Genomic DNA, 27,494 nt, shown 5'->3' with positions numbered 1-27,494 from the left:
ATACAGTCTGGTGACCATTGACCATGGGAAATGTTGTAATTTGGGAAATTATTTATTAAGGAGGATTCTACTATTTTTCTTCTGAAACTACATTTGGATTTATAAATTATTTCAGCATCGTCCCAATTTATTCGGTGGTTTTTATTGGCGACGTGCTGAAATACTGCGGAATTTTCCTGTCCGTATTTAACAGGAAAATTCCGCAGTATTTCAGCACGTCGCCAATAAAAACCACCGAATAAATTGGGACGATGCTGAAATAATTTATAAATCCAAATGTAGTTTCAGAAGAAAAATAGTAGAATCCTCCTTAATAAATAATTTCCCAAATTACAACATTTCCCATGGTCAATGGTCACCAGACTGTATTTCTTCTTTTGCCATAAATAAAATGTTACCATCAACATTAGCGGTGGACAAAAATCACCAAGGCCCATGCAACGCCGGTCATGTGACCTGAGCCACCAAGATGCGAGCATGCGTGCCGGGCGTGTTGACCTGAGCCTCGTCCCCTCTTGCTACTTCACTGCTTTACTATAAATACACATTGTTCTGTACTTTGTAACTCATATCTGCTGAAGAGGATCACAGTAAGTGATCGAAATATACAGATCTCTATATCTTCGCTTATTCTTCTCCGAAAGTGGGTCATCAGTAATACATATATATATATATATATATATATATATAATGAAGGTGTTACCAAAACGATCACTGGCTTCAGGAAGGAATAAGGTAATCATTTTATATCCCAAAAAAAATTGTGCCTCATTTGCATATTAATAAGTTGCGAGTTGATTAATATCGCCAATGACATGGATAAATTGCCAAAGGATTCACATATGGAAACCTGACAATTATGGAAATTCAGAAATATTGAAATTCATGTAAGACTTTTTTTTTTCATTTTTTTCATTAAACCGTTTATATTTTGTTCAATATTTATAATGTTTTATGTATTGTTTACGTGTGAAGTAAGACTTGAGTGAGAAATTGTTAAATAATGGTAAAGAAGGACCAATTAGTTGGAATAAATACAATTGTGAACAATGAGCAGAAAAGAAAATGGCAACCTCGATAGAAATCGCGTACTTTTGGTTACATGACTATCAATAAACACATTTGGAAGAAAACTTGTTGGGGGAAGGGGAAAGTTCCAAGACTGGAGCAGCGCGGGCAGTAAAAAAGGGTTCTTAGCCTTTTAATGCAGCTGTCCAAAATCCTGTCCAGATCAACCATGGCGCCCCATACTCTCTTAAGTATTTTATTTCACTCAAATTCTAAGATAATTGTAGATGTTTAAAATATTTCTCACCTCTTTATAATGTTCCGTTTGGATGTTGATGAGTTAGGTATTCTAACACAGTATTGTTATTCTTAATAATATTTTTGATAGAAGTATTGGGAAAATAATATGTCCACAAATCCTTGGCGACCCTTTCAATTGGCTTGGTGACCCAACTTTGGGTCTCGAACCTGGGGTTTAAGAACCACTGGCTTAGACCTGGGGATTGTGGAGTACAACGTGCAGGATTTCTGGCCAAGGAACTAACTAAAAAACCGAGGGAAGGTACGAAAACTAAACCAGTTCAAACTTTTGCTTAAGAGTTCAGATTATTTACGAGAACTTCAGTTTGCCTTTGAGCAGAATGTGAGGATATAAGTGAGTAGGTTTCTTGATAAAAGTCAGTTTTGTAAACTTAAGTGAGAGCAGACTCACCGTTCTGGGTTCTTGTGATTATTATTTATTTTTATTTATTTATTTATTTGTATTATTATTTTTTTTGTGAGGTAGATTCCAAATGCTGGTGAAAACGCCAAACCACACATGATTCAGATTTTATAGTTTATCAACTGGATATTGATGTTACCAAACATTTGAAGGAATAAATTTGAGTGGAATTATTGGATTAGAAGATAGTAAAAAAAGTGTTAGAAAATGGGATTATTAGAAATTAACTGAAATATGTAACATGGAAATCTAGGCTGGTTTGGTATTTTGTGAAAGAAGTGCATACAATAGTGTCATGAATATCCATCATTTAATGAAAGAAAAACGAGAATGGATTTCCTTTTGTCAGGACGACGTACAAGCATATCGATAAAGTTAATCTGAATTTACCTACTTTTTACTCTTTTGTCGTAGATATTTTATTCAGGCTATTGTCAGACGATTTGACTGCGGGGGCTCGGGTGGGTTGAATTGATGTCTTGTCTAGATAACAATCTTGATCGTTGAAGTAAATTGGACTCGAATGGAAGTCAGACAGAAAGCGATATTTCGTAATTAGTGGCCATTGTCGAATAAAAGAAATGTATGATGAAGTTGATAAGAGGTTCCAACAAATGTTTTGATAATAACCCTGACCTACATTGACCATCGCGTGAACAAGGGAGTTTTTTTTTTCCGCTATCTGAGGAGTGAAACGATAAGAGTCGCTTGAAGGCGTTTGTATCCAATCCACGAAACGAGTTGGTTGTAAACACCGTAGATTGGAAAGGCATTATGTCGCCAGAGGATAATGGAAGGAGTATGTATGTGTATTATTTTTTATATTTATTTATTTACTTATTTATTTATTTATTTGAAAATCCTGTTTTGATTGGGTAAAGTCAGCTGTAGAAGATTCTTCTTACTCTACTCCAAACCCCCATCAACACGTTTGGAGGTGCAGCCCCGAGGGGTTGGCACTCCATCTTCACATCAGGCCCATGATCTCACCCTGTCAACTTTGACTTCTGCGTTTTCACATAAGAGATAGCAACCGACGACTGTTCTCCTCCTCATCCTCCGTCTCCTTCTCTTGTTATTACTACCACCACCGCTACTATTACTACTAACAATTGTGCAAATTTCCTTCCCAGAAATATCAGTTTGAGGGCCCGAGGTTCGTTGGTTGCTACTTTGGGGCTTCGGGTTTCCAATCATCGAAACGTAAGACTTCAAGTAATGATCTTGTTCATGCAGACAGCGTTCACCGCAAACTACTCGACTAGTTCTCCTGTCCGCCGCTAGGTCCTCCACCACCACCACCACCACCACCAAATCTTCGAACACGACATCGTCTGTGGCCTCTCACCCGCCATGAAGTTCTCTCTTCCACTTAACCTTTCTCTTGCTCATTATTATCATCCTTAAACGGGCATTTGCAAGGCCTTAGGCTGGGTCAAATACCAGGATGACCAGTAAACAGAGGCTGGGGTATCATTCCCAAAATTCGACAGGTTTACAAGCCTGTATACCAGTCAAGATGTAACATATTAGAACGTAACATTTAGCAAAGCGGCCTGTTATGCACTGCAACATGCATTTGCAACAGAAGAGTGTAAGAGAAGGGTCCTTTGTTGCAAAATGTGGAGGGTCGGGGGGGTGTCCTCCCCCCCAAAAAAATATATATATATATGTATATATTGTATAGTGGTTTCATGTGCATTCTGACAGTGTTCCAGCCCTTCAGAAGGCTATGACCCTGGTTTGTTTTTCGCCTGTGTGACATGCATTTCCTTCCACCTATCATACATTGGGCATGTGGCTCAGCCCCGTCTCTTTCTCCACTCTTGCTTGGCCTTTTCTCTTTATTTCATCCAGGAGTAAGTTGAACAACCATAGCGACATAACATATCGTCGTCTCGGCCTCCCCTCTTTCTATACAAGTAGACATATAATATGCACCCGTTGAAAAAAAGAAATGATAATAGTATGGTAATAGTAATGTAATTATAGTAATATAATATCAACTATTGCGCCAACCTCTACCACATCACTCCCGCAAAGTTCTCTATCTCATCTCTCCATCTTCTGTCTGGTCCCCCTCTTGCACGCTTCCCATCTCGCGGCGTCCATTCGCTAACACGCTTACTCCATCGCCCATAATTCTTTCGCGCTAATTGCCCGCCCAATTCCACTTGCTCTCTTTTACCGCCTCCACAATATATTTCAATTTAGTCTGCTCTCTCCCCTGACTTGCCCTTTTCCGGTCTATCAGTGTTATTCCTACCATTGATCTCTCCATTCTCCTCTGTGCTCTCCTCAGCTTTGTCTCCATTGCTTTCGTCAGTTTCAAGTCTCACATACGTAGATTATGGCTGGCAGTATACATGATTGATTGCATTTCAACCATTAAGTTATATGGCCTGTTATGATCATACAATTAAGAAGAATTTTCCAGCCAATTGTAAAATTATTTCATTTCAATATGATTTGTCACTTTAGCATCTGGCTTAAATAATTATACTCTTCAACTTCACGACTCATCATTGATTATAATCAGTTTCCTTTGACCTTTCGTGTTGAACATTACTTTGGTTTTACTCTTACTAATCTTCAAACCTACTTTGAGACTCTCCTTGTCTAAATCACTCCGCAATCTTGCATGACTTCTGCTCTTTCAGAAATAAAAATTTCATTCGTAAATCTTGGGGATCAAAATAGTCATTAGTTTTCAAGCCTCTTTCTCCCCAACTCAGCCTTCTGAAATTTTCGTCCAGATAAGTTGTAAATGGTTTGGTTTAAAATGTATCGCTTTGCCGTACTCATTTCTCGATCTTTATCTTTCCTACTTCATTATGTAGTCTAATTACAGCAATATCTTTCGCATAAATCTTCTTTAGAAGCCTTACAATGTACTCGTTTACACCATGCATGCGTAGAGAATTTAGTATTGTTATTTGTTTTACAGAGTCAATGGGCTTCTCGTAATTTACAAAGCTAAACAGGTATAGGCGTGCACACACACACACACACACACACACACACACACACACACACACACACACACACACACACAGAAATAAATCACCTTTACCTGGGGAATTGTGATACAAATGGTTGTGTACATTTCGTCCACTATTAGTCTCGTCACTACAAACATCAGTGACATAACTGTATCATCCGTCACAATCATCAAAAACGTCTTTGGTGAATGAATGAAGTAGGGAGGAAAGGACTCCTATTTGAAACGAGGAGCTTCTTCTGCACCTGGAGGTGTTTTGGATTTTATTCTGGCTACTGTTGGACTCTGTCTTCTCCTCACCCATTCGGGCTTCCGGTTTATACCGAGAAGCTTTACCTACGTACCTGCCCGGTCGGGCCCCGTGCCGGGCAGGTAGTCACCCGGTCCTTTCGGGTAATTTATCGCGGAGATACCTGCATTGCAGGATTACAGCTCGGGGACTCTGGAAGAGGTGGTGGGAGGGGATGGAAGTATGAGAATGTCGTGTGCATGAGGACCCAGAAGAGGGACGCTCCGTGTAGCGGGATGGAAAGGGTCACCCATTATGACGCGCACGTGGGCACTCTTGTTGACCTTGCCTGTAGTTGTGAAGGACCCAAGCAATTATCTCACGTTTTTCATCTTGATATTTTGTTTTTGTTCCGTGTAGTTCCTTGAATAGCACGTGAGGGGTCTGTAAGTGTCGGACTCCAAGATGTCTGTACATTTTTATTGATTATATTAAGACCGTATTCATTTTCTTTGAGATCGCCAAATACTTTGGATATACTTTAACTCAATACATATTGCATTGTGTTCATTCACATATTCTTCTGCTGTACGATCTTGGATCACGTGTTGGACTCGTAATCGACAGCTATTACCCTCCCGGATGAGAGCTAAGAACTCGTATATGGCCCGCTCTGTAGGTAATGTTGTGACTATAACCTCACACACCTGGGCGGGACTCGAACTCGGATCGCTGAATTGGCGGTCGAGAACGATGCCATTGCACCGTCGAGTCGTTTGTGTGTGTGTGTGTGTGTGTGTTTTCCGCGCACGCGCACATCACTCCCTAATTTTCCTTCCTCTTCCTCCCACTTCCTCCTTCCGTTTCCTTCCTCATACCTCTCTTCCTTTGCCCTTCTTTCTTCCTTTTTTCCTACCTCTTACTTTCTCTCTTTTCCTTCTCCTTTCTTTCGTCCTTCTTTCTTTCCTTTCCCTTTCGCCTTTCTCATTTTCTTTCTCTTTTGCCTTTCTCTCTACCTTTCTCTCCCGCCTTTTTCTTTCACTTTCTATCTCCTCCCTTTTTCTTCTGCTTTTCTCTCCCTTTCTCTTCCGTCTTTCTCTCTTCTGCTTTAGTCTCATCCTTCCTCCCATATATTCCGGCCACTGCCATGCTACTTCATCCATCCCCATGCGCGCGCGCGCACACACACACACACACACACACACACACACACACACACACACACACACACACACACACACACACACACACACACACCTTCCTTTCCTTGTGGTACTTGTCCTTTCATTATGGGCTATTGAATTAATCCCCACGGCACCAACCGGCCATCATTGATCGAATGAACCCCGTGACCTGGCCACGACCATTCGGGTTGTATTTCTTGATGTGGTTCAGATAATCTTTGGCAAAATACTTTTATACTTTTTTTGTGAGATATGCACGAACCAGGCTTCAGTCTGGCCGAAGGGGGGGCGGGGAGGGGGCTTGATGAACTCGTGGATATTCCCTTAATGTCGTCAAGATTTGTTCAAACCCCTGGAGGAAGGGAGGTATTATGGAGGCAATGTAATCATGGTAGGAGCTCAAATAAAAACAAAATGCGACCCGGTAGTGTGTGTATGTGTACTGTACATTGGGTCAGGAGGTTTTTCGTCAGACAAATTGAACTAAAGGATACGACACCCGTACAGTTAGATATCTTTTTCAGAATTTCCTTGGTTTTATTTAACAAGAGATCTCGGGAATCCGGAAGATTAAGGAGCAAAGTTCATGGTGAAAGTAAACTCAATGAGTGGAGAGTTATTAACTTGTGTTCAGCGTATCTAAGGTACGACTCTTATGATCGCGGAAATGTACATGATAGAAGTACAAGGTGTCTTTACACAGGAAACAAAAGGAGATCTGGAAAGATATTAACTAGAATTTACAGTTATTGCTGGGAGAAAGTTATTACACGTCACAACAATAGGCAGTCTACACTCACCGAACTGGAGTTGTATAGCAACTAATAGATGTTTACCCAAACTATCTTATCTACGGTGTATCCAAACAACTTATGGTCACTCCAGATCTACAGGAAGAAAAGTACAATCGCCGCATTTCATGAATATTTATTATATTATCAACCCTTTATGTCTACATCCAGTAGGATGAGAGGATCCTATTGGATGACTCCTGTCGCCTTGACCTCATCTTTTATCACTTCAAGAAATTTTGACCTACTCCTCAAGAGTAAATGTGCTCTTTTGTTTCAGCATAGTCACGTATACGGATTCTCCTGCTAACACGAGGACTGTGGGCCTCGTTTTGTGTATATCGTCACGACTTCGACCAAACTCTGAAGACGACTTGCTTCTCATCTCCAGAACGGTTCAATTAAATCACATAATGCTCCCAGCCATTACCCCTCTCATCCATGATCACCTTCAAAAAAGGGACAAATATTCTGGCCAGCGAAAGTGACTGATAACAATTTTCAATTTTGGAATGTCTCTACATCAAGAGGACTCCAGTCATAAACATGTAAAATGAAACGCTTCTGCCAGACCCTTCTTTTTCTCTACTCGCAGGCCTGGGAGTGGACTATGGACTACCCAAGAAAAGACCACCCGCGCACGCGGAATAGGTTTTTGTGGGAGGGAGAGAGAAGTCTGTAGGAAGATGAAAAGATAGTTGTATATAAAAGCGGGCAACCACTACTAAGAGCTTTAAGGGATATTTATTTGTGTCGTGGCTCAGAAGGCATGGACAGGTGACCTGGAATTGGAGACCTGTTTTCACTCTTGAGGAAATTCTTTTCGGAGTGGCACGCAGTGCTGTGCGACGTACCGTGGGAAGGAAGGCTCTCGGTGACCCTTGCCTCTGATTTCTTACAGTGAAATACTTTGGTCCCCTTCTCGTTACTGTGTACACGTACCTTGTACTTCTGTCGTGTACATTTCCGTGACCATGAAGGTTGTACCGTGTAAACGGTGGATCAAATATACTCTTTCCACGTTAGTTTCAGTGTGAACTTCCTTATTGGATTGGCTTTACAGTAACGTTCGATTTCTATGAAAAATTGAATATATCCAGAAAAATGTAAATATTTTAGTCCAGAAACATTGTTGCTGTATTAGACGAGGTGAAGCTTATTGCTTATAATATATATATATATATATATATATATATATATATATATATATATATTTACTATCATTACGTACATCCCCATGTATCGAGGCAGTCCTTCGTCGAATACCTTACGAGTATATCACGTCAGCGTTGTGTCATTCATCGTGCTAATTGAGTTCGTGATTTGTTCATCATTAGAAACTCGCAAGACACGGGTTTTTGTCTTGAATTTCACATTTGATGGACGGGATGAGATCTGGTTTGAGAGAGTTGCTGATGAAACAGATTTTTTTTTCTTTTTTTTTTTTTACATTTCTCGCCCCCATCCGTAACAAATTAGCCACATATGCCAGCGATTTCCCATTTCGCCAAATAATAGTCACTATGGGTTAGGGTTAAAAAGTTTGTTGAAATACAGTGTTCCACAAGCTCGCGACTATATATATATATATGCGTGTGTGTATGTATGTATATATGTAATGCATGTATGTAATATAAATGTGTATGGAAACAAGCTCCACCGCAAGGACTACAAAGGTTCGAGTCCTTGCGGTAGAGCTTATTTCCATTTGTCACAATGACACATATGTATGTATATACGTAATGTATGTAATATATATATGTATGTATTTTTTCTTTGTTATTTCTTCGAGGATGGATGAAGCTTGACGCATGCCCGTCCCGAGACAGACTGACTAAAAGAACCGGATTTTTAGATTAACGTTTGGGGAAGTCGATCTAGTCCGAAACCACGCGTGTTCTCCCGTGAAATTTCACCAGATAGCAGACCAAATCTGATTAGCCAAAGTCTCCAAACCTTAGGAAAAGATAACAATAATGTACATAATATTTTCACCACTTCCGCCATTCGTAGATCTAGCATGTTCGTAAAATGTTCAGTCAGACCTCTTTGTCGTCGTTGGTGCATCAGGGTCATTTGGCTCTGAAGAGGTGGAGTCACGTCGCTTCTCAATAAAGCACAATCAAGTAGTTTTCCTGGTGGAGTCGCAGTCGTTGGTCAAAAACTGGCCTCTGTCGTCGTCGATGCTTGTTCTTTGTTTCGTTCAAGCTCTGTCGCAAACGTGTTTAGATTTGTTTTATCTATGCTTTACCGCGTACATTTTTCCACATTCACCTTTTTTTTTTTTCGTCTAGGACTTCACCCACTTAATTTGCTTGAACACTCACCTTCACTAGCACCAACAATCGGCAGTAACAGCAGCACCAACAATCGGCAGCAGTACCTACAGTCGCCAGCAACAGCACCAACAATCGGCAGTAACAGTAGCACCAACAATCAGGAGCACCACCAATATTCGGCGACGGCAGCAGCAGCACCAACAATCCGCAGCAGCGCCACCACCAACAACAATCGGCGGCAGTAGCAGCAGCACCTCCAACATTCGGCGGCGGCAGCACCACCACCAACAGTTGGCGGCAGCAGCACCAACAATCGGCGGCAGCAGCACCACCACCAACAATCGGCGGCAGCAGCACCACCACCACCACCAACAATCGGCGGCAGCAGCACCACCACCACCACCAACAATCGGCGGCAGCAGCATCACCACCACCAACAATCGGCGGCAGCAGCACCACCACCAACAAACGGAGGCGGTAGCAGCACCACCACCACCACCAACAAACGGAGGCGGTAGCAGCAGCACCACCACCAACAATCAGCGGCGGCAGCATCAGCACCACCAACAATCGGCGGCGGCAGCATCAGCACCACCAACAATCGGCGGCGGCAGCATCAGCACCACCAACAATCGGCGGCGGCAGCATCAGCACCACCAACAATCGGCGGCGGCAGCATCAGCACCAACAATCGGCGGCAGCAGCATCAGCACCACCAACAATCGGCGGCGGCAGCAGCAGCACCACCAACAATCGGCGGCGGCAACATCAGCACCACCAACAATCGGCGGCGGCAGCATCAGCACCACCAACAATCGGCGGCGGCAACATCAGCACCACCAACAATCGGCGGCGGCAGCATCAGCACCAACAATCGGCGGCGGCAGCATCAGCACCACCAACAATCGGCGGCGGCAGCATCAGCACCACCAACAATCGGCGGCGGCAGCATCAGCACCACCAACAATCGGCGGCGGCAGCATCAGCACCACCAACAATCGGCGGCGGCAGCATCAGCACCACCAACAATCGGCGGCGGCAGCATCAGCACCACCAACAATCGGCGGCGGCAGCATCAGCACCACCAACAATCGGCGGCGGCAGCATCAGCACCACCAACAATCGGCGGCGGGAGCATCAGCACCACCAACAATCGGCGGCGGCAGCATCAGCACCACCAACAATCGACGGCGGCAGCATCAGCACCACCAACAATCGGCGGTGGCAGCATCAGCACCACCAACAATCGGCGGCGGCAGCATCAGCACCACCAACAATCGGCGGCGGCAGCATCACCACCACCAACAATCGGCGGCGGCAGCAGCACCACCACCAACAATCGGCGGCGGCAGCAGCACCACCAACAATCGGCGGCGGCAGCAGCACCACCAACAATCGGCGGCGGCAGCAGCACCACCACCAACAATCGGCAGTGGCAGCAGCACCACCACCAACAGTCGGCGGCAGCAGCACCACCACCAACAATCGGTGGCGGCAGTATCAGCACCACCAACAATCGGCGGCGACAGCATCAGCACCAACAATCGGCGGCGGCAGCATCACCACCACCAACAATCGGCGGCGGCAGCACCACCACCACCAACAATCGGCGGCGGCAGCAGCACCACCACCAACAATCGGCAGTGGCAGCAGCACCACCACCAACAGTCGGCGGCAGCAGCACCACCACCAACTGTCGGCGGCAGCAGCAGCAGCACCACCACCAACAATCTGCGGCAGCAGCAGCACCACCACCAACAATCTGCGGCAGCAGCAGCAGCACCACTAACAATCGGCGGCATCAGCATCACCAACATTCGGCGGCAGCAGCACCACCACCAACAGTCGGCGGCAGCAGCAGGAGCACCAACAATCGACAGCAGAAACAACAGCAGCAATCGGCAGCACAAACAATCGGCAGCAGCAACAGTAGCACCAACAATCGGTAGCAGCAGCAACAGTAGCACCAACAGTAGCACCAACAGCCGGTAGCAGCAGCAACAGTAGCACCAACAATCGGTAGCAGCAGCAACAGTAGCACCAACAATCGGTAGCAGCAGCAACAGTAGCACCAACAATCGGTAGCAGCAGCAACAGTAGCACCAACAATCGGTAGCAGCAGCAACAGTAGCACCAATAATCGGTAGCAGCAGCAACAGTAGCACCAATAATCGGTAGCAGCAGCAACAGTAGCACCAACAATTGGTAGCAGCAGCAACAGTAGCACCAACAATTGGTAGCAGCAGCAACAGTAGCACCAATAATCGGTAGCAGCAGCAACAGTAGCACCAACAATTGGTAGCAGCAGCAACAGTAACACCAACAATCGGTAGCAGCAGCAACAACAACAACAGTAACAACAGCATCACCAACACAAACACCACCACCGACACCACACCACCATTCCGGGCACCACCACCATTGACAACTGGACCCTTAGTAGTTTGTCCTTTTCCGCACAGGACCTTGCATGCTCACCATCTGCCACGCGCGCGCGCACGCATTCTGACGAAGAAGAAAATTAGCAAGATAAGCAGGAAGTCGTTTTTTCATTCTTTTTTGTTTGCGTCCCAACTTTTTTCGTCGCCCGACCCCCATAGCAGACGCCAAAGAAATGAGCGAAAAACTTGTGCGACTTGACGTTAGCGCGCGGGAAAAAGCGCGCCAACTCTGGACAGTTGTGCGTGGAGTAGGGGGTCTACGTGCCCACTTGGGGTCGAGAGAGCGGTTGTTGTAGGGGCCTGAGAAGGTTTTTGGTAGTGGGGGTGGGGGGTGAGGTGGCGGAGGGTGGGGGTGTCGAGGAAGAGTGGGTACCAGGTGCTGAAGGTGTATTGATAAGGGATACTGTACACCCATCAGGTGTTATTCAGTGCCTAGGCTTGGGAGCAGCAGGACCAGCAGGACCAGCAAGTGGTTGCGTTTTCTACAGTAGTGTCCGTTGTGTTTCCAGGTGGGTAAAGAGACAGCGCCGTTCTCACTCTGGTCAGAGTTGATTGATCGTTGTTTCTCCTTTGCGAATTCTTAGATGGAACAACACGACTCTGGAATCTCGTTTCCTCTGTCCCACAGAAGCCCGAATACCCGTGAATACCAGCTGAAGCTAATGACCTGGTCTCTCTTACTTTCTATTCGTCCCCGTCCAGATGGTTGGGGAGGGGGCGAGTATTTATACGACATATTTCCTGGTTGTCAGCAAGTGAGAGAACATATTTTTACCCACGTTCCATTTCATTCACGTTCAAACTTGAGATCCTGCAGAGTATCGTTGTTACATGATTTTAATCCTAAGCATGTTAAGTAGGAAGCTAGTGTTCATGCACGGTTGAACAGTGACTCGTCTTTCCGTCGTGGTCGAACAGCCTAAGGCACCTACTTGTGTGCACACAAGATCGGGGTCATCAGAGGTCACTTCATTGTGAGGAAGTAGGTCTTGTCTTAGGTCATGTCACAGCTGCCAGTTCCTTAGTCTCGCATGGCGCCCATGTTGCTGAGGGGAAGGACGTCATAGGGATGAATGAAATAGCCTGTTGGCACCTGACGTCAAAGGAAAAGTGGCACCCAGTACGGAAGGAGCCTGAGATCAACAATACACGGGCTAAATACCTGCGGCCTCGCAGTGACTGCCCACGGCTGTCGAGCTCTCCCGTAGATCTCTATGGGAAGAAACGTTGAACGTTTATACTATTGTGGGATTGTTTGCGTCACCGGATGAAAGTAACAGGAGGGACTGGGATGAGGAAGGGCAGTCGCCCATTGCCAGTTCTTCTTAAGCTGGTGGCACACAAAGTATTTCTCGCTAGCATGCTACTTGCTTTTGCTACTTCGTCTAAGTAGAAATGACTTCGATTACGATCTTATGTTTTTCAGTTTTCCAAATGTCAAATTGCTCTTGCGTCATATAGTGAGAAACTGAATGACGAACTAAGAAGTTGAACCTAGAATACAAATGTTAGACGCATTGTTGATAGATTCTTCGGAAGTTTAGAATATTATGATCGAAGTCGTTCCAACTCAAACGAAGCAGCACAAGTAAGTAGCATGCTAGCCTAGTGTGCCGCCACCTTGATGTGAAAACTAGGAGGAAATCCAGTTAGAGTTGGAGGAGGTCTTGGGCTTGGTCCGGAGACTAAGTCACGGACCATCGGGGCTGCGCCTCCAGAAGAAGTTGAAGGTGTTTGGCGGGTTGGAAGTCGGGCCACAAGAAGAAGATTATCTCCTAACACAGAACCTTCTGCGACAGCCAGAATCATGGGTAAAGTTCCACTCTGTACAAAAGGGGCTTATCCATCCTGCAGCTCTTCCGCGAAGTTCCACACATCTTTTCCCGCATCTTGCTCAACACTTGCGATCTTTGGATCGAACTCTACTTCGAAACAACAGGATCCGACGTAGTGTAACGTCTTTTGGAAAACTGGTTTTCGAAGGAGACGAAGAAGGGGACGTCCACAGAGTTCGTGGCTACGGCAAGTTTATCGAACTTGTCGAGAGTTGTTTTGAGTGGGATGGGTGGTGACTACATGGGAGCTTGCTGGGAGTGACTGTAGGGGACCGACGACTGTGTGTGAGTGAAGCAACGCTACCTCCCTCCCCTGGCATATGCTTCCAATTAGTTGATGTTGGTTTACGAAAAGTGCTCAGGCTTTTCGCCACGATAAGACAATTAAGACATTTTGTTTTGGATAAAACTGGATGGTATCGTTTTAGGGTACGACTATTTTGTTGAGCTGAGGGCACAATTCCTCCACTCGCTTAACCATGGTTAAGAGGGGAAAGATGTTTCAGTTAACAACTATGCACTAATGGTCACCCCTCTCTCACTATAAAGATGTATATTGTCTCTCTCTCTCTCTCTCTCTCTCTCTCTCTCTCTCTCTCTCTCTCTCTCTCTCTCTCTCTCTCTCTCTCTCTCTCTCACTGTCTATTCAGATGTTCATTGTTTTAGAAAGTTTTCCCATGTCCATATCTGTTTCCCCACGTCTGGCATCGATTGTGCACCGTGATCTCTGTATTGTTGTTACCCGCTCAAGACTTTCTTTCGTTGTGTGAATAGCATATCGCTTTACAATGCAAGATAATACTCCTTTCACTGCCACTGATGTGTGTGTGTGTGTGTGTGTGTGTGTGTGTGTGTGTGTTTGCTTGTTCGTTTATATAGTTATTTGTTTATGAACCTGAATTTACACAATGCAGATTCCCATGTTACTTCTTGTGCGTAGCGTTGTTGTTGTTGTTGTTATTATTATTATTATTAGTAGTAGTAGTATTTTGTTGAACTGCTCTCAAGGGACTCTTGAGGGCATCCGAAGTTGGTTTAATTTTATTTAATTTTATTGTTGCGATTTTTCGAAGTTGTTTCCGTCGATCTCGTGGCGAGACGCAGTGTGAACCTTCGCCGCCGCCCCTCTCTCTCTCTTTCTCCTCTTTCTCTCTTCTCTCTCTGTCTCTCATATCTTTCTTCTCTTCTCTCTGTCTCTCTCCTCACACTGTCTCTCTCCTCACACTGTCTCTCTCCTCACACTGTCTCTCTCCTCTCTCTCTCCTCTCTCCTCACACTGTCTCTCTCCTCTCTCCTCTCTCTCTCTCTCCTCTCTCTCTCCTCTCTCTCTCCCTCTCCCTCTCCCTCCCTCTCTTTCTTGACCGCTGCCAAGGCTCAATAAAATAGCCGGGCGGCAGTCAAAGCCCATTGCATAATGAAATACTGTTAGGTAATATGATTGCGTAGTTTCAGTCACTGGTTAGAAAAAACTGGAAAAAAAACTTGTTTGCGCCATTGTAGCCATGTTTTTTATCTTCGTCCAAGCGTATTTAAACTACTTTTTTCCAAACTGAACCCCACTACAGTACACACACTTTTTCCCTCCAACTTTATGCTGAAAATGTCTGTCCTATCAAGGCCTTCCTCGCCACTCCAACCCCTCACCCGCACCCTCCAACACCCCCCTTCCCACCCACCCACTCGCCCCCCCTCCCCCACCAACGCCTTGCGCAAGCATGACATCTTTGATGCTCAACCAAATAGTCTTTGGCTTCAGTCAGAATAGTCTGTAGACAACATCACCGGACCATAGTCGTTAATCGTAATAGTCTGAACTATTTCGCAGAGGATGGAATTTCCTTCATTTGAATAAAATCGCCTGGCGACAGCTGGGATGAAAGACCCTAGAACACGCGAAAGAATTGAGCATTTGACTTTGTGTATAATAACGCTCAGATAAATAGTCTTGAACACCTCGGTGCTACCCCCCCCCCCATCCCAATCTCCCCCTTCGACGTGGGTGGGGGGATGAGAAAGGGTAGGGGGCACCTTATAGATAGTAATATAGATAATAGATAATTATAGATGATATAGATAATACTTTGATAATTATTCTATAATGCTTTACAGATAATACTTCATTTCCGGCACACTGACGAAATCTAGATTAATTTTGGTGTACAGCTTAAGTAAATAATGACTAAAATGCACAAACACACACGATTAAACGCAAGACATAAAAATCACTGATAAAGCACAGTAAAATAAAATAGAAGGCAACACATTATGTAAGAAGGCTAGTTATATGGGCATGTGCTTGAACATCACTGCTCAGTACAAACGACATTTTGAATTTTGATAGACGTATCAGAGGAAATGATAACATTTTCCCTAATCTCTGAAGCTGATATTCTTCATGAATCAGGGGACAAGTGTTCTTCCTAATCTTGTCATGGTGAAGTTATACAAGTGTTGTTATACTGGCACCAAATTAACGCACAGTTTTAACCAACATCTTTGCCTTATCGTTACTTGTACCGCATAATCAATGGAAAACATCGACAGATTCCATTAACGATTTGTACAGCAATAAGATAATTATTTTTTACCCTGATGTGCCTTAGGGTACGGAGATGGTAAAGTCGTTACACACATTTTTACTGTAAATTTGTCGCGTGTTGTACCATTAAACCTCACGTCTGTTGGATGAAATCCTGGGTTGTCGGCCGGGGAAGAAATTATAAAAAAAATGCTTCATATTGTTGTAGGAATGAATCACAATGATCGGGCAGATTTTTTTTTTAATAGATTTCCACGTCTTCTGCTTACTCAATACATACTTGTAAACCACACCTTCGTGAAGATGGAAGTGGATTTTCATTGAAAGGTTAAACAATCTGGATCCATCAGTGGGGAGAGAGTCGGATATATCTTCATGATGACATTGGCGAATCTGATTGGCACAGCAGGACACGGATGTGACTGTCGAGTCCCTCATAATGCCACGAAAATAAGCAAACAGTTTCGCGGGGGAAAAAAGGAAGTGATGACACGCTGTTATGCTGCCTCTCTTCCCTCTCAACTTTCGCATCATCCGCCGTTTTCACTCCCTCCTTCCCTCTCCCCCTCCCCCCCTCCTGTTTGGAATCCCATTTTCTCTTTTCTCCCGCCGAGGCACGAACATCCGTTAACACAGGCAAGAACTTATGCCCTGTTCCTTTGAACTTTCTCTATGCGTTCCCGTGCCAATGATGGTTGCGGCGTAGGCTTGTATAGCGATTGTGCTGGCTCGGTCAAAGAAAAGAAGTAGACTTGAACCCATAAGTTGACATTTTAGTGGTATGTCCGTACTTGCTCCTTTTGGCTTCCAAACCACGCAGTTTTTTAAATCGAGGAGGATGGTGTCGATAGGAAATCCTGGTGATGATCAGATTAAACTTTGGTATCCTGTCGCTTTTGAGGTTTTCCTTTAGCCCGTTGACCAGATATTGTTCATATTGATATTTATTAACGTTGAGCCTAGTTCATTGTTGATGGAGCCGCTGACGGTAAGCACGCGGACACAAACATAACATGCCTCGGGCCAATAACATAATTTAATTCTGTGACAAACAGATGAACTGGGTTCCATAAGTACAACAACAATTCATTCAGGTCACTACACACACACATGTATGCAGTTAACACCATGGACAACTGTGTTCGCACCTGTATCGGTGCAGACTTAAAGGTCCCAATAAAGAAAGAAAAAAAAAAAACCACGAAAATACGGAGTGAAAGTGTGAGTGCCGTTGTGACGCGTTTGTCCCGAACTCTCCTCATGACACCATCGACCCGATGATTGCCATTGACCCCGACTCCTAACGTGAGTTCCTCCTCTGCTGTCTGTAAGTTGGGTCACCGCCCTACTACACACATGGAAGAAAGTGAACAAGATTGCAAATGCGGTGCATTGCGATGCAGGCAAGAGTAGCAGGAATTTAGCCCGCGGCCAGAGTCCCAGTTAATTGGAGGTTAGACATGTTGAGGTCTTGCTTGGCGGCAGAAAGACTATTCGGTAGATCTTGTCTTCCATTCCTTGTGGTATAACATACTCTGGAGCAGTTTACCCCATCTTGAACCCGGTCCACTGTGTGATATCATGTCCCCCAGGTCTTCTTTGGTCTTCCGCGTTGTCTACTTCCTTCCAGGGTTCCTGGCGTGATGGATTTAACAAGGCTTTCGTGGCGGTGTGCGAAGAATTAATGCTACGAATTCTATCGATAGAGTCTCAAGGACGGGAACGTATCGGTGACGTGCTCTACCGTTGAAAGCTTTGTAGTCTCTTCAGCGAGTGCTTGAGCGCGCGTTCAGTAGATTAGAACCAATGTGTCGTTCTTTCAACGTTCGTTGTTTCTCAGACCCGTGTCTTTACTTCGATAGCCTGGTCGTGGACCAGTCGCATATCTCGTATATATCATCCTTGCCACGTTCTCCTCCCCATTCCTCCACTTCTCTCTTCTCGTTCTCCTTCCCTTTTCCTTCTTTCCCCTTTACCTTTCCCCTCCCCTATCCCCTTTCCCTCCCTGTCCCCTTTCCCTCCCTGTCCCCTTTCCCTCCCTGTCCCCTTTCCCTCCCTGTCCCCTTTCCCCTCCCCTATCACCTTTCCCCTCCCCTGTCCCCTTTCCCCTCCCCTACCACCTTTCCCCTCCCCTACCACCTTTCCCCTCCCCTGTCCCCTTTCTCCTCCCCTACCACCTTTCCCCTCCCCTACCCACTTTCCCCTCCCCTACCCACTTTCCCCTCCCCTACCCACTTTCCACCTCCTTTTCCCCAAACCCTATTTGTCCTTCCCCGTTCCCCTCTTCGTCCTTCCCCTATCTGTTCGTTCCCCTCCCCCACCCTTCAGTATTAGGTTTCCTGTTGCCCGTCCTTGCAGTCGGTGTTTTGTTTTGATTTCCTGAACCTCTTCTTGGCCTCGCCCCGCCATGTCCCCTTGACCGAAATCCCCTGACCTGGAACTGTAGCTTCCTCTTCTCCTGTCCCCGTTACCCTGTTCTTCCTTCTAAACCAGTAACTCCCTATATGGAGTGTGTTGTGTGACTGGCATGAGTGAGTTACTGGTTTTAGGGTAATGTGCCACAGGCATTTTCGGCAGTAAAAGTTGCTTGTGAATCTGTTATTTTGTATTCATCGTTATGCGAGCCCAGCTTGTACACTGCGGGTCTCTCTCTCTCTCTCTCTCTCTCACACACACACACACACACACACACACACACACACACACACACACACACACACACACACACACACACACACACACACACACACACACACACACACACACACAAACAAAACACCTGTCTGTGCAGTATGGTGGTAGAACGTTATGACGCCAGTAAACTAAGGATATCGGAGATTGTAAAACTTCAGCGGAGGGTTTAATTTTACGGAAAGCGACGGTACCCCTATGCGCCGCATTTCAGCGCCCCGGTTCGACTCGGCCTCGTTTGACCCAACCTCGGAATCGCGACAACGCCGCGTCTGCTCTTGAAGCAACCTGACCTATTTCGAGTAGCCAAGGTCTTCCTCGAGTAATCGTTAAAGGTCGTCTCGTCAGTCCCAAGGGAAGAGGAGTCTGCTCCTTCCAGTTGGCGACGTGCCAAGGAGGATGATAGATGAGGAGGTGCATGTAATACGTACAAGTCGTGATTAAATTCCGAAATTCGAGAGGGACGATTAAGGTTGCCAAACAGGGTTTCCGGGGTGAGAATGAGTGTCACTCCTACCTTGCCTACTCCAGCTGGCGAGGCAAAGGTACGAGAGCCTTCAAGTTGACCTTTGCAGCTTTCGGAATGGGGGCTGGGTTGTGCGGATGATTTGCAAGCTCCAATGTTTTCCTACGATTTTTTTTCCTCTGGAGTAGAGGTCGCCTGGTCTTGCCTAAAGGAAAAGAAAGTGGGAGCAGATGGAGCCTTTCTTTTGACCGCCTCCTCATCCTCTTCTTTCTCTTCTCAAGCGACTTCCCCCCCTACTCCATCCCTTGCTTTCACCCAAGTACTTATAATTCGTGAAATAGCGTCGCACACTAACGTCTTCTTCTCTTTCGTATTTTCAGACCGGTCCTCAAGATGACCACCTTGATCCACTCCCTGATCGACGGCTACAATGACATCATGCGACATTCAGGTGAGTCCTTGTTCTCTCTGTCGAACTCGCCGGATCCTTGAGGCACTTCGCCTGGCGAAGCCTTCCGGGGCCGGAAGCCGCGTCCCTCCGGCCTTGGCCCGGTTACCCGTGTCCGGGGATCAAGGCTGACATTCCTTTTCACCTTCATCTGATGTCATTTAGTAATGTTAATTCATATGCGCGCATACACACGCACGCACGCACGCACACACACAGAAATGCACACACACACACACACACACACACACACACACACACACACACACACACACACACACAGGAAAATGTCCGCACGCACACATATGCACAGACGGACAAACGCGCACCCACATAATTGCTCACACAGACTTGCATTTCCACAAAACGCACATACTTGAGCGTGCATGTGTACATATACACACGTACACATAAACACGTTCACACACAAACGTTCCCACAAGTGTTGCTTCTTTCTTGTTTACTATAATTAAGTAAATTAAGCACACAACACACACACACACACACACACACACACACACACACACACACACACACACGCACGCACGCACGCACGCTAAGCCTGGAATTCACAATCTCACATGACCTGACAGTTGTATAGCATAAGGTATAAATAGGTGTATGTTCCTCGTGACCTGGCTTCAAGCAACTGACTCCTCTGTCTACCCCTCTGGGCTACAGTTTCTGTCTTCATTGCACACGGCGAAAAAAAAATAGCCTGAGGATTGGACCTGGATTGAATAAATTAGAATTCTTTAGCAAGGTTTGGTCGGAGGTTTTGGGTGTGGGGTTAGTTACTTTTAGAGTGGACCTCGACCTCTTTCGTGCTCATTGGGATTCGTCCTTTTATTCTGGCTGCCGTCTAGACTGAAGAAAACGGTTCTAGTTTCAATTGAGGCCAGACGCAGTTAGGTTAGCAGACATGTGGAGGTGGGGGGAGGGAGGGAGGGAGGGCAGCTCGTACAAGGCAATCAAACACAATCCACTTAGCGGGTTGTTGCTCAAAAGCGCCTAGAGGGCGTTCCCTTGGAAGAGATCCGAAATGTGTTTTAATTTATTAGGAGAATGGGGAAGTGTCTTCACGGACGTGGCCTACCTTGGCCTTGGGCACTGCTGCCAAACCCGCAGGAAAGTTTCCCACGCGCAGCAACTGGGTGTCCTCAGTTTACAAGGTTAAGAACAACAACGACCTAGAAGAGTGTACGCGTTCTACGATTTTTTTTTCTTCGACTGTGAAGGTTAAGCCACGCTTGAATTACACCCATGTCGGCGAAAGAAATATTTAGATTCGTTGGTAAGGGGATGAATGAGGTAGCCTGACGGCATCAGCCAGTCAAGGTAAAACGACCGCGCGGTAAAGAAAGAGTTAATGGAAAAAATGTCTCTTAGGCGGAAAACTGTGTCACAATCCCCCGGAGGAAGTCCTCTGGCTATTGTGTCCCCAGCCCTAGACCGGTTTCGAGTCGGTTCTGTTATGCGCGATGGCCATTGGCTCGGGTTCGTTTCTCTTCTCGAGCTGCCCCGCGCGTTACAGGCACAAGTCACGTCGCGGCCTGGGCACGTGACGGCTCATACCAAAGATGACCTGATCCTTCTGGGGTCATCATCACGTATGACGGCGTGACCACTTACCTCCCCGTCCACCTCCGGGTAATGGCAGCGTTATCGGGTCCTCTTTCCAGGTCTCGCAGTTCCGGCAACCCCGCCTCCCCACACGCCTCGCCCTTCGTTCCTTTGTTCCTGTGCCATTCTTGTTCCTGAGCAGGATAAAGTTGTCCGATTGGAGTTCTTGTTCTGATGACATCCCTCGCCGGCTCCTCCTCCTCCATCTTGAACTATTCTTTGAACAATGATCAACACTGTTCTTGTGTTTATTCTGAAAGGTCACCCGGCAATGATTAGTGCCGGTTCAAAGACCAGCTGATGGTTAGTCTAACGGTAATGAGGGTTCACAACTAGGCCTACGTACAGTGACGTCATCTAGCCTCATTTGATATCAAATGAATCGTTTCCATTACGCCAAATTATTTTGCCAAAATTTTTATTACGCTTAAGTCTTTAGATAAATCCAAGCTGACCTGAACTGACATGATCTGAGCCAAGCTGACCTAAATTGACACGACCTCGGCGATGGAAATTACGATTTTTATGTGGTTTGGCAAAACGTAATTTGGCGAAATGGGAAATGACCTTGCGAGTGCACTAAAGCTAAGATGAGGCGCTTGGGACTTAGGGTTATGACCCGCCCGTAAAGAAGGGAAGTGTTATTATATTCGTGGGCTGGCTCTCTCTCTGCCTTCCTCCTCCTCCTCCACCTCCTCCTCCTCCACCTCCTCCTCCTCCTCCCTGAAGACAAGAGCTAGTGAGAGTCCTGACGACACCGGGAAGAAGTGAGGAATATCTTGCTGAAGCGGGGTCGAGGGCAGGAGGAGGGCGTGTTATCCGGACCTGGCGTGAGTCTCATTTTGAGGGTCTGCTCACGCTATCTCACGATCAGTGTGCACTCCCGGGGCACGCCCCTCTTGCGTGATTAAATGCCACGCACGTCATCCTGAATTTTCGGGGTGGATGGCTTGGGGTGGAGAGAGCACCTCCACTTCCCTGAAACTCGTTTTGGAGGTGGAGAGGGTCGGCTCCACGTTGGCTTGTCCGTGCCAAATGAAAATAAATAAATAAATAGATAAAATAATAAATAAATAAGAAAATAAAATCCTGTCTTTGAGAAACATAATGTTGACTCCGCACGCCCCATACCTACAATGTCTCTCCCGTTTCCAACTTTTTTTTTTCTATGTCGTGTTTTTCAGACCAGCGCCTCGACGGCTGGTTCCTGATGGACTCTCCCATGCCGACACTGGTTGCCATCGCTGCTTACATCTACGTCGTGAAGATCCTGGGACCTCGACTTATGCGTGACAGGCAACCCATCCACCTTCGCGAAGTCCTCATCGTGTACAACGCCTTTCAGGTCGTCTTCTCCGCTTGGATCTTCTACGAGGTGGGTCGTCGTGGCCGGTGGCCGGCCTGCCGAGCCCTCGAAGTCTTCGATGTCGGGTTACGATACGTTTGGGTTGGATGACATTGTATACAGTCTCAGGTTTAGACGCGCCAATATAGCCTAACGTTACGTTGATTCTTGGGGCATGTGTGTTTGTGTGGGTGGAATGTGTGTACTCGGTCGTGTTTATTTAGCAAAGGTGTTAAACACGCCGATGGACAAGTCAGTCCTAAGAGCTGAAGAAAGTCTCTTCAGGAGTCAGCTGGAAGAAAAGTGTAAGGCGTGCAAGTAGGTATCAGGTTAGCTTCGAGTTGGACCATCAGTGAGTTATGCGAACTGGCAAAAAAAATTGGGTTGGGTGGAACCGGCTACCGGGTGAAGCTAGGACTAACGGGTGAGACGAGTAAGGGGATGAGTCTTTTGAGTCACCAGTGGGTTGGGTCGTAGCCGGCAGGATTCTCCCAACGTGAGCCAGGCCCAAGACGGACAGCTGGAGCCAGCTGGTCTGCTCGTCGCTCAGCTGTTGCCGCCAATCCATATATCGTCTGGAAGAAGAGGGGCGCCGGTAGTTCTTGCGGGGGAGCCAGGGATTCTCGTTCTGCCTCTTTCCAGTTTCCTCCTAATGTTCCCACCTCATTCTCACAACCCCAGTCCCCTCCCTCTCTTTCTCTCTCTGTCTGTCTTTCCTTTCCAGTTTCCTCCTAATGATCTATACCTCTTTCTCACAACCCCCAGCCCCCTTCCTCTCTCTTTGTCTCTTTCACCCTCTTTTGCCCACTTCGCCTGTCATGCCACTTCAGTCTCCTCAGTCTGTCTGTCTCTTTCGCTATCACTCTTGCCCACTTCACCCGTCATGCTACTTCGCCCCGTCGTGGAACCAGTTTTTCCCGCCGTCTTCCTTTGCAGTCGCTCTCCGCCATTTTCCTGGCCATGTTCTTCCTCCCCCCACCTCCCTTCTCCTCGTCTTTCCTCCTTTTCCTTCTCCTCCCTTCCCTCGAGCAGTTTCCCCCCGACTCCTCTGTCCAACCTCTCCACCCCCACCCCACCCTGTTCCATCCATTTCCTGCGTCCCTCCTTGGGAACACAGCCCCAAATCACCTTTATTTTGTCGCCAGGTCAACTCGACCTCCTCCTACACTCGCACGGCTTTGCCACTAACCGCGTCCACACCTCTCAGGACTCCTCCAGTTCCCCTTCCAACCTCTCCCAACTAACCCACGCCCTACTCATCTACAACCTCCAAACCTCACTCTCTCACGTTTTTTCCACTTCACTTCTGCTTCCTTCACCACCACTCCCCTCCTCCCTTGTATGCCTCACTTAGGCATGATCGTGAGATTGAGGTACAACGTCTTGTCCAGCAGCAGCACTCAAGCGAAAACGCTATGGAGTTATCACCAACTAGAAACGCTAATTATAGCCACTAATTGCAGCTGTAAATAAAAAGTGCCACAGCACCTGTTAATTTCCGAAGTCGTTTAGGAAGCACCAGCTTCACGAAGCCTCGACGAGACGCAAATGAAGCGTCGGTTAGTGGTGGACGAAGGGGCCATCGAGGAACTTCATGTTCATTAAACGATTAAATGAAACTTAATTTAATAAGTAAATCAACAGAGTAAGTAGATAAATAAATAAATAAACAAACATAAGTAAATGGGTAAACAAACGAATGAATAGTCTCCCCAAGGCTCTAACGGATTCGCACAGCAACGCAAAGTCCCAACGAACAGCGTGGATGCGTCACCAAGCAATAACCCCTTGACACGACGCCGGCTTTAATGAAACCCCGCACAGAGTCTTGGGCACTAATGAAGCCCTTGCGACTATCGAATGAGCCTCAGACGCTGATGAGATACTGATGGCGCCATCGAGAATGGTGCTGGTGTGTGGTGTCAGTGGTGGTGTAGGGGGGGGATGTAAGTGGTGTCAAGACGGTGGCAGGGATGCTTGAGGGGAGTGCAAGAAGGTTGGACAGTGTTAGGTCACGAGTGGGTGGGGGATCCACGAGTCCTGTGGTTTTTCAAGGTCATTGCAAAACACTAAGACAACTTGTTTTAATCTTCACCTGAGACTGATACTGTGGAGGTTCACGTTTATCCAGTATGGAAATACATGTTTACATGCACTTTTTTCAGCTCTTGTATCCTCCCCCCCCCCCTTTGCGAGACGTATCCTTTTCTATCATGTTTGTGAATATAGTATTCATGGCTCCCAGGAGAGAAACTGAACCTGTCCCCACTTCACATCAATAGTCTAATAAAGTAAACAGTGGGATTATTGAGGTGTCCAAAATCGATTCAGGACTTCTGTCGTTCGCAGTGCTTGTCGCATTTAATCGCCATTTGTATGCTTTACCCCTTCATTGTCAATTTGATGTGTATATATGTATTTACCTAACTGTAGTATACAGGAAAAGAGCAGTGCTCATAGGTCTGTCTTTTACTTGTCAATAAGCACACCTAGGTTGAAAGTAGAATATGGATCCAATTTGGACTATAGCCCTATTTTCCAATATCATTATTATACAATTTATCTCTTAAACCCAAATTCTTGCTCACCATATTTTCCTCAAGAAACCTGGTCTCTTTTGTAAAGACATTGGAAACTTTCATCCATTATTTCTTCCATAGCTGAGGTCTCTTCAAAGACCTCACCACCCACTATCAGCATGATCACTTCAGTTTCTCAATTTACTATTGATAAACCTGTAAAATGGTTTTAGTTCACTTTGCATTTACCAATAGCACCCTTTTCAAAATTGCTTTCCTCCTTGAGAATTCTAGCTTATTTTTAAATTTCTTTTGTTTTAATGCTTCTCTTCCTCTATTTTCCCCAAGCCATGTTCCTGGCCTTTTTGTTGTCTTGCAGCTTTTGTTGAACCACTCTTGTTTGCGCTTCTTCCTTCTACTAGTCTGCGGCACATGTTTGTCCAGGTTGTAAATGTAAAAAAAATTCCCATTTCCTCCTTATTCACATGATATTCAGGATTTCATACCATTCTGCTGCTTCAAAGAATTTCTTCAAGCCTGAGTAATCTTCCTTCCCAAAATTGTCTCCCTTACCTGTGTGATTCATTCCTTGGCTCTATTTCCTCATCCTCCAGCTGAAATTTAAATGTTACATGGTCACTTTCCCAAAGGGGTAAAAGTAGTTCAGGGAACTGATGATGTCTGGCTCGTGGGTAAGTAGCAAACCTAATCTTGTGGGAAAGTCGTCTCTTAACTGAGTCACTTCCTTTACCCACTGGGTCATTGTTTTCTCAATCACTATTCTTAACTGGGTATTTCCCCAGGATTCTATCTTGCTACTTCCTGCTCCACCCAGTGGACCTCACTGCAATTAAATCTCCAGTAAGGACTATTGTTACTTTATTCAATATTTTTTTTAGGAGGAAAGATGTCTGACAACATTTCTTGATATTCAGCTTCATTCCAAGCTCTTGTTATGGGGGGAGCATATGCTAAATTTCTTCTGTATTGTCCATTAGTTCTAATTTTCAGTTGGATTACTTTGGACTTACCCTCACTTGGATCCGCTTACACCTTTGTCACTCTGTCCATTTTATCTATCTTTTCTCCAGGAATTGTATCTATTGTTCTCCAGCTGAAAAGTTTTTGGGTTCTCATAAATTATGTGGCCAAGGCACAAAGGTTGAATCCCCTGTTTACCTAAAAAGTACCTTAATTCCTTTGTGCTAAGCCAAGGACAATTGATGTGGTGGGGATAGTAGTTCCAGCCTCCCTAGTAGCTTGATTCTGACCTCACTTTTTGTTAAAAAAAAATATATATAAATACTGTACAAAATTTTGGTTAAAAAAGGGGCAAGTTACAGTTCACTTAGTGGGGTGAGAATACAAGACTAAGATACGCATAGTACAAATATACAAGTCTTTTGTGTGTTATATGGAAGCCATAAATAACTGATCTTTGACTAAATGTTGAACAAGATGAACAAACTAAATTAACTTTTTTTTCTGTCAGTCCCCACAGTATCACAGGATTTAAGGTAATGCCTACATGCTTGCTGTTGATACCATTGATGTTATGAAACAAGGAGGACCTGGACATTGTGTTGGAGTTGTCAATCCAGTTTTGTAACATGACAACATAGATACAGGCTTGGCAATCCAGATGCTGGCTTACAAGATTTTAATTATTTAACTTCTTTTCCAGCATATTCATGAATACCCCCATTTTTTTCCAGGTTGTATCTATATTCCTACTGACCTTTAATTTATATTCATAACTTAGCAGTATTTTTCAGGTAAACATGCTGTACCTAGGCTATTGGAGCAATCACCTTAATGTAGTTATGTCACAGGTTCTTCATTCAGCAGTGATGATTTATTCATCTATTTATTTATTTTTTATTTACTTATTTGTCTTTATATTTTTATTTCATTTTTTATTTTTTATTGTTTTTGGTGGCTCTTAAAAGAAAACCAAACTTTAACTACATGTGTAGTGATTGTTATAACAGTTTATTTTTTCTTTAAACAACCATATAAAAATCTTGTCTACAAAAGAGGTTTTACATTTTAATTTCTGTTTTACAAAATCCAGACTTTTACAAATTACAATCAGCTTTACAATCTACAGCAAAAATATTTCTCTGTTTGGTCTACATGGACAGTGCCAAACAAACTGCATCAAGTGTGCTCTGCAATAAATATAAAGTCGTAAAGGCTCCCTCAAGTATTTTACAAAGAATTCAGACTTTGACTGCAATAATGCTCTTTGCAAGGAGCATCATTATCATTCCTTAAGACACTTTTGAATAGCATAATATGCAATAATCAAGCAGTTTAAAAATATAGTAGGAGCATTTTTGAAGTTTGGTATTTTTAAGAGACAACTTGC

The 27,494-nt window shown here is 45.3% G+C and overlaps 1 protein-coding gene across 3 annotated transcripts in view; it reads left to right on the top strand.

Annotated features, from left to right (window-relative positions):
* The window catches only part of LOC143037907 (very long chain fatty acid elongase AAEL008004-like), a 118,956-nt gene that overhangs the window by 73,748 nt on the left and 17,714 nt on the right, over window positions 1–27,494 (top strand). For all 3 annotated transcript variants that reach the window (XM_076206563.1, XM_076206564.1, XM_076206562.1), the window contains exons 3-4: window positions 19,569–19,639; window positions 22,444–22,634. In XM_076206563.1, the coding sequence (XP_076062678.1) occupies window positions 19,582–19,639; window positions 22,444–22,634 (249 nt within the window). In that variant the 5' untranslated portion in view covers window positions 19,569–19,581. The remainder of the gene's footprint in view (window positions 1–19,568; window positions 19,640–22,443; window positions 22,635–27,494) is intronic.

Source organism: Oratosquilla oratoria, chromosome 23 (genome assembly GCF_046742065.1).
Source record: "Oratosquilla oratoria isolate Oo_2021 chromosome 23, ASM4674206v1, whole genome shotgun sequence".
Taxonomy (NCBI): Eukaryota; Metazoa; Arthropoda; class Malacostraca; order Stomatopoda; family Squillidae; genus Oratosquilla; species Oratosquilla oratoria.
This window is presented reverse-complemented; position numbering and strand designations above follow the sequence as displayed.